The sequence below is a fragment of the Leucopleurus acutus genome (assembly GCF_964270905.1).
Source record: "Leucopleurus acutus genome assembly, chromosome: 13".
Classification (NCBI taxonomy): Eukaryota; Metazoa; Chordata; class Mammalia; order Artiodactyla; family Delphinidae; genus Leucopleurus; species Leucopleurus acutus.
This window is the reverse complement of record NC_139155.1, coordinates 64,522,418-64,536,505: the sequence shown is the minus strand read 5'-3', so window position 1 is coordinate 64,536,505 and position 14,088 is coordinate 64,522,418. Positions and strand designations below refer to the sequence as shown.

The 14,088-nt window shown below is 47.4% G+C and overlaps 1 protein-coding gene across 1 annotated transcript in view; it reads right to left on the bottom strand.

Annotated features, from left to right (window-relative positions):
• The window catches only part of UBE2L3 (ubiquitin conjugating enzyme E2 L3), a 43,682-nt gene that overhangs the window by 18,907 nt on the left and 10,687 nt on the right, over positions 1-14,088 (bottom strand). The window contains exon 2 of the mRNA XM_082853241.1: positions 10,848-10,943. Coding sequence (XP_082709367.1) covers positions 10,848-10,943 — 96 coding nt within the window. The remainder of the gene's footprint in view (positions 1-10,847; positions 10,944-14,088) is intronic.

Sequence of the window (14,088 nt, the reverse complement as noted above, 5' to 3'; positions counted from 1 at the left end):
TATGCAACTAACAAATTATGAACCAAAACATATGAAGCAAAAATTGATGGCACTGAAGGGAGAAATATGTTATAAAATAATAGTTGGAGATTTCAATACCCCACTTTCAATAACAGAACAAGACAGAAGATCAACAAATATCTTTCTGACCACTATGGAATACAACTAGAAATCAATAATGGAAGGAAGGCTGGAAAACTCACAAGTATGAGGAAATTAAACACAAACAACCAATTGGTCAAAAAGGAAATCACATGGGAAATTAGAAAATACCTTAAGATGATAAACACAAGACATCAAAACTTAAGGATGCAGCAAAAGTAGTGCCCAGAGAAAAATTTACAGCTGTAAATGCCTATAACAAAAAAAGAAGGATCTCAAATCAATAATCTAACTGAATACCTTAAAAAATGAGAAGAGAACAAACTGAACCCAAAACCAGAAGAAAGAAGTAAGTAATAACAATTACAGAGGAGATAAACAGTGCAGGAAAAAAATAGAGAAAAAAAAATCAATGAAAACAAGTTGGTTCTTTGAAGAGATCAACAAAAGTGACAAACTTTTAGCTAGACTAAGGAAAAAAGAGAGGAAATCCATATTACTAAAATCAGAAATGAAAGTGGGAACATTACATTTATTATAGAAATAGAAAGGGATTACAAGAGAATACTATGAACAGTTGTACACCAAAAAATTGGATAACCTAGATGAAATGGACAAATTCACAGAAACACACAACCTACCAAAACTGAATTGAGAAAAAATCTAAATAGACCTATAAGTAGTAGTAAAGAAACTGAATCAGTAATCCAGTAATCAAAATCCTCTCAACAAAGTAAAGTTCTGAACTGGATGGCTTTTCTTGGTGAATGCTACCAAACATTAAAAAAATTAACACCAATCATTCTTGAACTCTTCCAGAAAACTGAAGAGGTGGGAACACTTTCTAACTCATTCTACAAGTCTAGCATAACCCTGATATCAGAGTCAAAGACACTATTAGAAAAGTATATGAATTTTGATGCAAAAATCCTCAACAAAATACTAACAAACTGAAATTCAGCAGCATATTAAAAGGATCATACACCATGACCAAGTAGGATTTATCCCAGGTATGCAAGGATAGTTCAACATACAAAAATCAATCAATCAACACACCATGTGTGTGCAGAATAGAAAAGAATAGAATGAAGGAGGAAAAAAGATCATCTCAATTGATGCAGAAAAGTATCTGACAAAACCTAATACACTTTTGTGATGAAACACTCAATAAACTAGGAATAGAAAGAAATTTCAACATGAAAAAAGCCTACAGCCAACATGAAAAACCTACAGCCAACGTCACACTGAATGGTGAAAGTCTGAAAGCTTTTCTCCTAAAATTAGTAACAAGACAAGGATGCCAACATTTTTTATTTTTTGGCTGCACTACACAGCTTGCGGGATCTTAGCTCCCCAACAAAGGATCAAACTTGGACCCCGGTAGTGAAAGCCCCGAGTCCTAATCACTGGACTGCCACCAGGGAATTCCCAAGGATGCCCACTTTTTTTTTTTTTGGCTGCATCAGGTCTTAGTTCTGGCTCGCGGGATCTTTTGTTGCAGCGCGTGGGCTCTTTAGTTTGTAGCACGCAGGCTCTCTAGTCGAGGTGCATGTGCTCAGTAGTTGTGGCACGCAGGCTTAGCTGCCCCGCAGCATGTGGGATCTTAGCTCCCCGACCAGCGATGGAACCTGCGTCCCCTGCATTGGAAGGCAGATTCTTTACCACTGGACCACCAGGGAAGTCCCAAGGATGCCTACTTTTGCCACTTATAGTCAATACAATATTTGGTAGTTCTAGCCAGGGCAATCAGGCAAGAAAAAGAAATAAAAGGCATCCAAATTGGAAAGGGAGAAACAAAACTACCTCTATTCAGAGATGAACTGATCTCATACATAGAAAACTAAAGATTATTCATACACAAACTGTTAGAAAAAATGAATTTAGCAACGTTCCTGGATACAAAATCAACATGCCAATATCAGTTACATTTCTGTACACTAACAGTGAACAACAATGAATCCGAAAAGGAAATTAAGGAAACAATTCCACTTACAGTAACACTGAAAAGAGTAAAATATCTAGGAATAAATTTAACCGAGGTGGCTGTTACAGACTGAATGTCTGTGTCCCCTCCGAATTCTTATATTGAAGCCCTAACCCCAGTGTGGCTAGAGAGTAAGGAAGTAATTAAGGTTAAATGATGTCACAGGGTAGAGTCCTGATCTGACAGCATTAGTATCCTAAAAAGAAGAGAGCTCCCAGGACTCCCCTGGTGGTCCAGTGGTTAAGACTCCATGCTTTCACTGCTGAGGGGACAGGTTCAATCCCTGGTCGGGGGACTAAGATCTTGCAGGCTGCGTGGTGCGGCCAAAATAAAAAAAGAGAGCACCCTTGCTCTCTCTCCCCGTGCACTGAGAAAAGGCCACATGAGGACACAACAAGAAGGCTATGGAAGAGTCCTCATCAGAAACCAACCGAATTTTTTAAATGTTTGGTAGAATTCACCAAGAAAAGTCATCCAATTCAGAACTTTACTTTGTGGGGAGGTTTTTGATCATTGATTACTGCCAGACCTTGATCTGGGACTTCTGGCCTCCAGAACTGTGAGAAAATTGAATTCTGTTGTTTCAAGTGACCCAGGCTATGATTTTGTTTCGGTTTTGTTTTTTCATCCTGAGCTGAAAAATACAGAGGTGTAAAAGTTGTACACCAAAAATTACAAAACACTGCTGAAAGAAGTTAAAGAAAACCTAAATAAATGGAAAGACATCTTGGGTTCCTGGACTGCAAGTCTTGCTTTTGTAAAGATGACAATACTACCCAAAGTGATCTAAAGATTCAATATAATCTCTTTCAAAACCTCAATAATTTTTTTTTTCAAATGGAAAAACCCATCCTAAGATTCATATGGGATCTCAAGGTGTTACTGAACCAAACTTAGGTCTGTTTGCCCATACTCAGTAAAACCAATCTACTGACACTGAGTTGTGGTGAAGGAAAGTGCAGGGTGCCAAGCAAGGAGTCCAGGGCAGCTAGTGCTCAAAATACCCGAACTCCCCAATGGGTTTCAGGAAAGCATTTTTAAAGGTCAGGTGAGGGAGGGAAGTCCCAGGGTATGTAATCAGCTTGTGCACAATTCTGATTGGTTGATGGTGAGGTAACAGGGTAGTGTCACAGGGGTTAACATTATCAATCCTTAGGCACCAGTAGGTCTGGGAGCTACCTACTCATGGTCATCAAGTAGTTAATTTCTTCCATTTGGTGGTGGTTTTAGCAACTGTAAAACAACTCAAGAAATGTGCATCAGATACTTTTATCTACGTACTTCAGGGAGGAGCTAAAGGAGAGGATATGGGGGAGGGGTCTGCTCCGGGAAGGCCCCATAGGGTCCTGCCCAGTTACACAGGGGCCCTGAATAGTCAAAACAATCTTGAAAAAGATCACAGTTGGAGAACTCACATTTCCTGATTTCAAACACTTACTACAAAGCTACAGTAATCAAAACAGTGTGGTACTGGCATAAGGACAGACATTCAGACCAACAGAACAGAACTGAGGGACATCCCTGGTGGCGCAGTGGATAAGACTCCATGTTCCCAATGCAGGGGACCCGGGTTTGACCCCTGGTCAGGGAACTAGATACCACACGCATGCCGCAACTAAAGAGCCCGTGAGCCACAACTAAGGAGCCCTGGAGCCGCAACTAAGGAGCCCACCTGCCTCAACTAAAGGAGCCCTTGTGCCGCAACTAAGGAGCCTGCGAGCTGCAACTAAGAAGCCCACCTGCCTCAACTAAGACCCAGTGCAACCAAATAAATAATATAAAAAGGGACAGAATTGAGAGTCCAGAATTAAACCCTCACATATATGTTCTATTATTTTTTTTATTTTTATTGGCATATAGTTGACTTACAATGTTGTGTTAGTTTCTGCTGTACAGCAAAGTGAATCAGTTATATGTATATCCACTCTTTTTTAGATTCTTTCCCCATACAGGCCATTACAGAGTACTGAGTAGAGTTCCCTGTGCTACACTGTAGGTCCTTATTAGTTTTCTAGCTCTATTAATTTTTGACAAGGATGCCAGAATCACTCAATGGGAAAAAGCAGTCTTTTCGACAAATGGTCCTGGGAAAATTGTACATCTACATGCAACAGGATGAAGTTGGACCCTTACCCTATACCATTTAAAAAAACTCAAAATGGAACAAAGAGCTAAGTTCAAGAGTTAACACTAAAAATTCTCAGAAGAAAACATAGGGCAAAACCTGCATGACCTTGGATTTGGCAATGGTTTCTCAAATATGACACTGAAAGCACAGGCAACAATAGAAAAAATAGGTAAAATGGACTTCATGAATATTAAAAACTTTGTGCATCAAAGGACACAGTCAAGAGAGTAAAAAGACAACCAAGTAGGAGAAAATATCTGCAAATTATATATCTAGTAAGGGTTTAATATGTAGAATATATAACGAACTCCTTTAACTCAAAGACAAAGAGACAAAAAACCCAACTCAGAATGTGTATAGCAGCTTTATTCAGAACTGCCAAAATCTGGAAGCAATCAAAATGTCCTTCAGGAGGTGAATGGATAAACAAACTGTGTACATTGAGACAACAGAATATTATTTGGTGCTAAAAAGAAATGAGCTATCAAAACACAACGAAATCTTAATTGCACATTACTAAACGAAAGAAGCCAATCTGAAAAGCTGCTGTATGATTCCAACCATACGACAGTCTTGAACGTCCAAACTATGAAGACAGTTAAAAAAAAAAATCAGTACTTGCCAGGAGTGGGGAAGGATTGAACAGACAGAGCACATAGGATCTGAGGCAGTGAAACTACTCTATATGATACTCTAATGGTGGATACATGTCATTATACATTGTTCAAACTCACAGGATGTACAACACCAAGAGTGACTCCGATGTAAACTGTGCCCTTTAGGTGATTATGGTGTGCCAACGTTAGGTGATTATGGTGTGCCAACATAGGTTCATCAGTTATAACAAATGCCCGGCTCTGGTGGGGGATGTTGATAATGGGGGAGACTATGTGGGGGAGGGGGGAAGGGGTATACCTGAAATATCTGTCCTTCCTCTTAGTTTTGCTGCAAACCTAACACTGCTCTTAAAAAAAAAAGTCTTTAATGCAGGGTACACGGGTTCGAGCCCTCCAGGAAGATCCCACATGCCGCAGAGCAACTAAGCCCATGCGCCACAACTACTGAGCCTGTGCTCTGGAGCCTGCGAGCCACAACTACTGAGGCTGTGTGCCACAACCACTGAAGCCCACGCGCCTAGAGCCTATGCTCCACAACAAAGAGAAGCCACCACAATGAGAAGCTCACGCACTGCAATGAAGAGTAGCCCCCACTCTCCATAACTAGAGAAAGCCCGCGAGCAGCAATGAAGACCCAATGCAGCCAAAAATAAATACATAAATAAAATGTTTTTAAAAGGAGGGGGGGTAAAGAACTTTAGACATTCCCCCAAAGATATACAAATGGCCAATAAAAACGTGAAACAATGCTCAACATCCTTAATCATGAGGAAAATGCAAATCGAAACCACCATTGAGATTCCAATTCACATCTACTAGAATGGTTATAACTTTAAAAAGAAAAAAAGGAAAATAGTTGGTGAGGATGTGGAAAAACTGGAATCCTTGTGCACTGCTGGTGGGAATGTAAGATGGTGCAGCCACTGCGGAAATCAGTCTGGCAGTTCCTCAAAGAGTTAAACACAGAGTTACCATGTGATTCAGCCAATTCCACTTCTACATATTACCCCGAAAAACTGAAGATGGGACTCAGGCAGATACCTGCATACCAACGCTCACAGCAGCATCACCCACAACAGCCAAAGGTGCAAATAACCCTAGCGCCCATCAACAGATGGATAAACAAAAGGTGGTGTACACTGGGACATCCCTGGTGGTCCAGGGGTTAAGACTTCACACTCCCACTGCAGGGTGCATGGGTTCGATCCCTGAACAGGAAACTAAGATCCTGCATGCTGCAAGGCGAGGCCAAAAAAAAAAAAAAAAAAGGTGGTGTAGACGTATAAAAGAAAATTATTTATCCATAAAAACGATGTTCTGATACATGGTATGATGTACATGAACCTTGAAATAAATTATGCTGAGTGAAATAAGCCAGATAAAAAAGGACAATTTTTTTTTTTTTTTTGTGGTACGCGGGCCTCTCACTGTTGTGGCCACCCCGTTGCGGCTCCAGACGCACAGGCTCAGCGGCCATGGCTCATGGGCCTAGCCGCTCCGCGGCACGTGGGATCTTCCCGGACCAGGGCACGAACCCATGTCCCCTGCATTGGCAGGCGGACTCTCAACCACTGCGCCACCAGGGAAGCCCAGGACAAACTTTATATGATTCATTTATGTGAAATATCTACAATAAGCAAATTCATTGACATAGAGAGTAGATTAGGGAGTACTAGGGGTTGGGGGGTAGGAGAGCAGAGTGTTATTACTTCATGGCTACAGAATTTCTGTTTGAGTGATAAGTTTTGGAAATACAGTGATGATGGCTGCAAAACATTTTGACTGTAATTAATGTCACTGAATTGTACACTTAAAAAGTTCTGTAATGGCAAATTTTATGTCACATATATTCTACCACAATAAAATAAGTGATGAAGCAAAATTTTTAAATTTTTTAAAAGAGAAACTTTAAAATTAGGAATTTTGAATAAACAAAATTTAAAAGAAAACACTAAGCTGAAAATTATTTGTCCCAGACACAAAGGATTAATACACAGAATTCCTGCAATTTGACAAACATACTAAAATCTTATTAGATAATAGACTGTAGAGACATAAACAGTCAATAAATAAGTAAAAAAACCTTCAACTGCAAAAACAAAATTTTAAATACAAATTACTATGGTCCGAATGTTTGTGTCCCTCCAAATTCCTATGTCAAAACCTACCGCCCTGGACTTCCCTGGTGGCACAGTGGCTAAGAGTCCGCCTGCCAATGCAGGGGACACGGGTTCAAGCCCTGGTCAGGGAAGATCCCACATGCCACAAAGCAGCTAAGCCCGTGAGCCACAAATACTGAAGCCAGCACACCTAGGGCCCGTGCTCCACAACAAGAGAAGGCACCACAACGAGAAGCCCACGCACCACAACAAAGAGTAGCCCCCACTCACCACAAACAGAGAAAGCCTGCGTGCAGCAACGAAGACCCAACACAGCCAGAAAAACAAAAACAAAAACAAAAACCTACCCCCCCCCAAGGTGATGGTGTGGGGAGGTGGGGCCTCTGGGAGGGGATTAGACCACCAGGGCAGAGCCCTCACGAATGGGACTGGTGCCCCTTCTGCCATGCGAGCAACAGCCTGTAACTCGTGAGAAGAAGGTCCTCACCCAACTAGCACTGATCTCAGACCTACAGCTCCCAGGACTGTGAGAAATAAATTTCTGTTGCTTATAAGCTCAGCTATCTAGTATTTTGTTATACAACAGCCCAAATGGGACAAAGACACAAATCAAGCTGAGAACTTTTGCACCTATCAAACTGACAAGAATTTCTTCCTGCGTGTTGTTTCATGGACCCTCTGTTAGGGCAAACAGCGTTCCAGAGAGCCCCCGAGTGAGACTAAGCATTTAACATGTGCACTTACTGAACTTTTACAACAGCCAGAAGGGAAGCGCTCCTTTTAGAGGTGAGGACGCTGGGACTAACTGTGTAGCTGGCCCAAGATCACCACCCCTCCCGTCAGGGGCAGGGCTGGGGCTCTCCCCTTGGGCAGTGGGACCCCACAGCCTGGGTGCTGAAGCACGTGACACTCAGAACCCCCTTTAAAAATGCTCAGCAACCTCCACAACAGCCAAGGACACGTGTGGGCACTTGTGCAGACAGTACCTGTAGGAGTATAAACTAGCACAACCTTTCTGGAAAGTAATTTGACAACATATATAGCCCTAAAGATGGTTTTTCCTTAAATATAGTACAACCCTGATCCTAATGGAATATATAATACAGAATACTGTATCTTAAGATCAGAATCTAAAATAAAAATGACTATATTGTACACCTATAACTTATAAAACATGGGCTATAGGATAGTTACTAAAACTTATGTTCATGAAGAGTTTCAAGGCAATGACCAAATAATGATAAAATTATGACATCAGCAACTGACCCATTAAAGGGGGTGTGAGCACCCGGTTAGGGGTGGACACGCCCACTGGGAGAGAAGCCTCAAGAAGGTTCACCACTAGGCCCCTGTTCCTGAAGGGCATGTGCCAAAAACTCACTAAACTGAATTTCTTCCTAATGGGATTATGGGATTCTTTTCTTCCTTAGACCTTACATCTGAATTTTAAATGGAAAAATCTTATATAAAAACAAGTGTTTAGGGCTTCCCTGGTGGCGCAGTGGTTGAGAGTCCGCCTGCCGATGCAGGGGACACGGGTTCGTGCCCCGGTCTCGGAAGATCCCACATGCCGCAGAGCGGCTAGGCCCGTGAGCCATGGCCGCTGAGCCTGCACGTCCAGAGCCTGCGCTCCGCAACAGGAGAGGCCACAACAGTGACAGGCCCGCGTACCGCAAAAAAAACACAAAAAAACCAAGTGTTTAAAGGGAATCAACCTGAACTGCCATGGTAACGATGAAGTACCCCGCCACCGCCCCCTGAGGTCTGGGCCTGCCCTCTCTCTGAACTGCAACCAGGGTGGATTTGCCAGGTGGCTTCCCCAGGACCAGCAAGTACCCTGCTGTAAAGGCCCACTTCCCGGGGGGCCACATCTTTATCAGCCTGGCCCTGCTTTTCACTCCAGCTGGATGGATCCCAGGTGAGTTTGGGGAGAAGACCCCTTGCTGACCCAGCCCCTACAGAGCAGGAAGACCCGAGGCCCAGGTGTGGGGTACTAGTGGGGACCTTGGACAGAGCAGTTGCCAACTGCTTCCTTGAAACTCTCCTCACGCCAACCCAGGGGCCAGAGAAGTAGGAAGAGGCAGCGTGAGCAGGGCGAGAGGAGCCCTGGCCACAGCCCTGTCTCCAGGCACAGCTTCCCCAAATGCTCCAGACACTGCCTGGAGCCTTGGCCCAGGCCACTGGGACTCTACCAGCCATCTCCACCCGGGGCTCAATGAGAAGTCGCCCGTTCCACAGGCTCTGCCGATGCGACACCAGGGAGACGCCTGCCAGACAGCCACCTACCCTTGGAGCCGGCTACTGAGCTCCCACGGTAGGCTGCCCAGCCTGACCGCTTAAAACTGTCCCGGTCATTCTTATCATTTTTCAAAAGATCCACATCTTAACTATTCACCTATTTTATCAGTAGGAAACAAAATCTCAATTAGGAAAGTGCCAGGGGTCAGATGGTCTTGGCCATCCTTCCACTCAACATCTAATAGGTCCCCACAGTGGGCAAGGGCTGGGGGCAAAACCAGGCTGGACGCTGCCAGGTTTATAATTTTTGGTGTGCACTGAAACACTATAAAGCATATCTTTCCTTAGTTATCCAAATGATTATAAAAATAAACTACAAATCCAATATTTGCTGTTCAAGTTCCAGGGACTGTTAAAAAAGCATGACCTACAACCAGTGTCAAGAAGGAAGCATCTCTGGTCAGCGTGCTCTCTGCTCGGCTCTGGCAAAGTGACCCATCTCTTCGTAAGGAGAGATTTTACACTGGGCGGCGGGGTGGGGGGGGTGCGGGGGGAGGGGTGAGGCACAGGGCAGGGGGGATGAAAGGAGGCGGCGGGGGGTGGGAAGAACAGGAAGGAACGGGGGTCACTGGCACAGAGGGTCTCTGTCGCAAGCCGGGGACATGGAAGGCACATGACGTCCAAGTAAGGCTGCCTCCGGCAAGCGGGCAGGAGCAGAGGCCAAGATGGGCAGGAACAGAGGCCAAGACGCACCCCTCCACGTCCAGCAAGAACCCAATGACCTGACACTGGAAGAAGCAAGGTCCCCAAGAGACAAAACAGAGCAAGAGAAAGGCAAGAGGCTGGACAAGAGCCATGGCTAAGAGTTGAGAGGAAGTGGCAGGACAGGAGTGAGGACCTCAGGGCCAGGGCTGGACCTGCCGAGCCGGGGCTGAGGACATGGGCCAGGTGCTGCCAGAAGCAGTTCTGGGAGAGCAGGGAAACCGGGGTCACAGCTGGAGTCAGCATGGGACAAGCCTCTGGACGGGGAGATGAAGGGCTGCAGAAAGAGTAGATGCGGAATCCAGAGGGCGGGGAGGCCACAGGAAGCCGCGGTGAGGAGAGGGCCCGAGCACCCAAAGGAAGTCTGGGCGACAGGGAGTGGGGCGTGGGGGCAGATGCCCCAGAGAAACACTGGGGGGCCACTAGGCAAAGGGACTTGAGACCAATGGGAGGCACAGACTGGAGGGTCCCAAGAATAAAACCTGGAACACAGGTGTCCAGAGGGTTAGAAACACAGACGCAAACCCAGGCAGGAGAGCAAAGAGAAGACATGGATGAAAACACCCGCTATCTCCCAAGAGAGGTCGGAGAAAGCAGCCCGTCTGGACAAACGCGGCCAGGCAGAGAGAAGCCAAGGAAGAGCAGGAGCACAGACGCACGTCCTTTCCGGGCCGACCCTCACAGGTCTGGAAGGCTCGGACCTCAGAATGTCAGGAGACCAGAGCCCAGATGGGCTCCCCTTCACGGCCCTGCCCTGTGAGCCTCCGCGACAGCCGCCTCGGGCACCTGCTGGCTGCCTAGAGTCAGAGCCGCCTTGGGAGCAGAGGGAGAAGCCCGCAGCACACACATCAGCGTAAAGAATAATCTGGTAAGAAGTGGAGGTGTTCAATACTCACAGGAACAATAAGCCCTTGCCAAGTCAATAAATTAGCTTCATCAACCTGGATGTTACGGAAGTTTTTCATCCCACATTTGCGGATTTCTTCAAGCTCCTGTTGATTGACAAAGCATAAAGGGGTGTCAAATAGGGGAAAGCACCACACGTTAGATCCCTCCTGACTCCCTCAAATTAAACCAAGTGCCGACACCGCCACCAAGGCCATCTCAGAGCATGGCTGGATGCCCTGGCCTGGTTAAGAGGCCTGGAGCCGCAGTGGCCCCCTTGACCCGTACCCCAGACCAAGACAAGCACCCACCTCGGTGAACCCACAGCCCCAGTGGACGATCCCCTCCCCTATGGGCTGTCCCCACGCAGCAGGGGCACAGGCCAGGTGCTGAAGACCTGACTCCTTCCAACCCAGATCTATGAAGCGCTGCCTCCGTGTAAAGGTGAATGGAACTGGGGAAGAGAAGCAAACAAACCCACAGTTTTCCACCCAACGCCGGAGTGCAGTTTCAGAAGGGCTATCCCTCCACAGGGCACATGGCTGGGGCCCGACGACCCAGTCTGGGGCTGGAGGGGGGGTGGGGGAGGTTGGAAACCTTCACTAAGCCTCGGTTTCCTCTGCTGCAAAAGGGCATTGAGACCCAAAGATGTAGACAAGGAGGGGGAACCATGCTATGTGCAAGAAAACGCCTTGCAAATATATGAGGGGTTGTTATCATACAAACGCCACTTCATCCAGAAAGCACGGCCGGCCAGGCGACATCAGGGCCCTTCCCGTCTCTAGCCTAGAATTGTCTGTCACTTGTTTTTCAACCCTGCACTAGCCTGACATTTCCCACCGCTTCCCCAACAACTCGAGTGACCGTCCAACAGGTGTTATGGCCCAAGCCACCCACTGCACAGCCACCCGCCCACCTGGGTCCCCCATGCTCCTCCATCCTCAGAGCCTAGAGTGAGGCGCTCCCCCACCACACCCCAACCCGGCTCACGTCCACGACACAACAGCGTCCTCCACATCTCCTGGATGCCTCTCTCTCCAACCCCACAGCACCACCCAGCCCAGCCCTGCCTCCTCCGCAGGGCCCACAGGATGGCGTCCCACAGCCCAGGCTTCCTCCTCGCTGGTCTGGCCCCCGCAGCCCTCTAGAACCAGGAAGCCCCTTCATGTTTGGTGCCGTGGCGCAGGATGGCACGGAGGCTCTGAACCAGCCGCCCTATCCTCTGCGTGCCACATTCCCATCAAACGGCCAGTGTACAAGGCACCCTGGGGGATACGAGATAAGGAAGGAGAAGAGTCCCGAGAAAGGGGGCTGAGCCGATGTTACAGGTGTGCCTGGCACGGGGCAGGATAAGGAGGACAGCACGTCAAGTGACTGCACAGAGGAGACAGGTGGGACACGCTGCTGCTTGGTGGCAGGGGCCAGGCTGAGTCTCTTCCCACAGGGAAGACTGCTGCTTGCCAGCCCTAGCTGCCCACCACACTCGTCGGCCTGGGCCCCAGGCCCAGAAACTCTGGTCTAGCAGGTGTGGGGTGGAGAGAAATGGGGATTTTTAGCAAGCTGCACAGTGAGAGGATGAGTTCCATTTCTAAGCAATGCTCAGCTTCCACGAGGAAGATGCTAGTGGCCATGGCCCCAGCAGTGGGGGAAGGGGTGGCCTGGCCCCTCTTCCTGAGCCCGCAGGAGGGGAAGCATGGAACCTGAGAGACCACCCGACCTGCCAGCTGTCAGCTGGTCCTCCTACTAATGCCCAGGGCTCATCGGAAAGGCTCCCCTGGGGATTATGAAGCCTGGGCACATTCAGGAAGGGGAAGAAACAAATCTCACACCCACACTCCCACTCTGGTCCACTCCCCAAACAGAACGTAAGCTCCAAAAGAGGAGGCGCACGGCAGGGGTCAGGAAGCCCAAGAGCCCACCGTCACACACAAATACAATATCTGCTTAGTGATCCGGTGACTGATCAGATGGGAAGCAGGAGATTGGAGAGGGGCGAGGCCCTGGGGTAAACAGGGCTCTCTATGTGCTGGGACCTTCCGGCCCTCGGCTCAAGGCACTAGAGTAAGATTCTTGTCTAGAAACAGAAGAGACCATGTCCCGTAGCGCTGAGTCCTACCAAGCTAAAAAATGTTTAAACCAAATACAGATGGGAAAAAATTCCAGATAGAATTGTGAAATTAGACAGTCAAACAGGGACTTCCCTGGTGGTCCAGTGGTTAAGACTCCATGCTACCACTGCAGGGGGCACGGGTTCAATCCCTGCTCAAGAAAATCCTGCATCCCGAATGCCGCACAGCAAGGCCAAAAAATTTAAAAAAAAAGAGTAAGAAAGAAGAAACAACAGAGAATAGATTCAATATTCATAGGACAAAATAAATTTTAAAATAATCTATAAATATACTTTACAGCTTCAGAAATCCACACACTAACAACACGAGGTATGGGTAATAAACACAAGGAGGTACATTTCAAAGGAAATTACAAAAACGTGGCAGGTAGGACTGTCCACCGTAACTTGGCAGTGAGAAACTGAACCTTGCTCAAGAAACGGAGGAGTGGCGTGTTGGCAGGGGTGCAGGGCGGGCAACTATCATGCTCTGATATCAAGAGACACGGGAACAAAGACGGGAGCTGCTCGGTGCGAGGAGGACAGCAACCCTGCCCCCCGCCCTGCCCCCCACCACCCGCAGGAGAAGATGGTGATGCTGTGACAGCAGAGCTGGGAGGCTTGGGAAACCCGGAGCACGGTTACCGGGTAAGCTCAAGTCACCTCGCTGTCAAGTGACGCTCAGCAAAGATGACGAGGCAGGTGCCTTTGCATAGTTCTAAACAACAAGAAGTGGGTATAAGGCAGAAGTAAGAGAAACCAAGACAAACAAGCCGGCCATCCAGTCCTGTCATCTTCAGGGAATGCCAGGCAGCCCCTGGGAGTTTCTCAACAGGGCAGCACTGAGCCCTGCCCACTAGATGCCAGGCCTGTGACACAGCTCCACCCAGCTTCCCAACACCCTCCAGAGCCACAGCTGCTGAGAACCACTGACACTCTTGGGGGCCGGGACGCTGAAAGTCCTGAGATGCACAAGACAGTCCCGCAGACATGAACTGATCAGCCCGAAATGCCAATCACGCCTCCACAGAGAACAAGCTGAAGACCGACTCAAGTCATTCAGAGAAGAGACGGGGGTTCCCCTGGTGGCACAGTGGTTAAAAGTCCGCCTGCCAATGCAGGGGGCACGGGTTCGAACCCTAGTC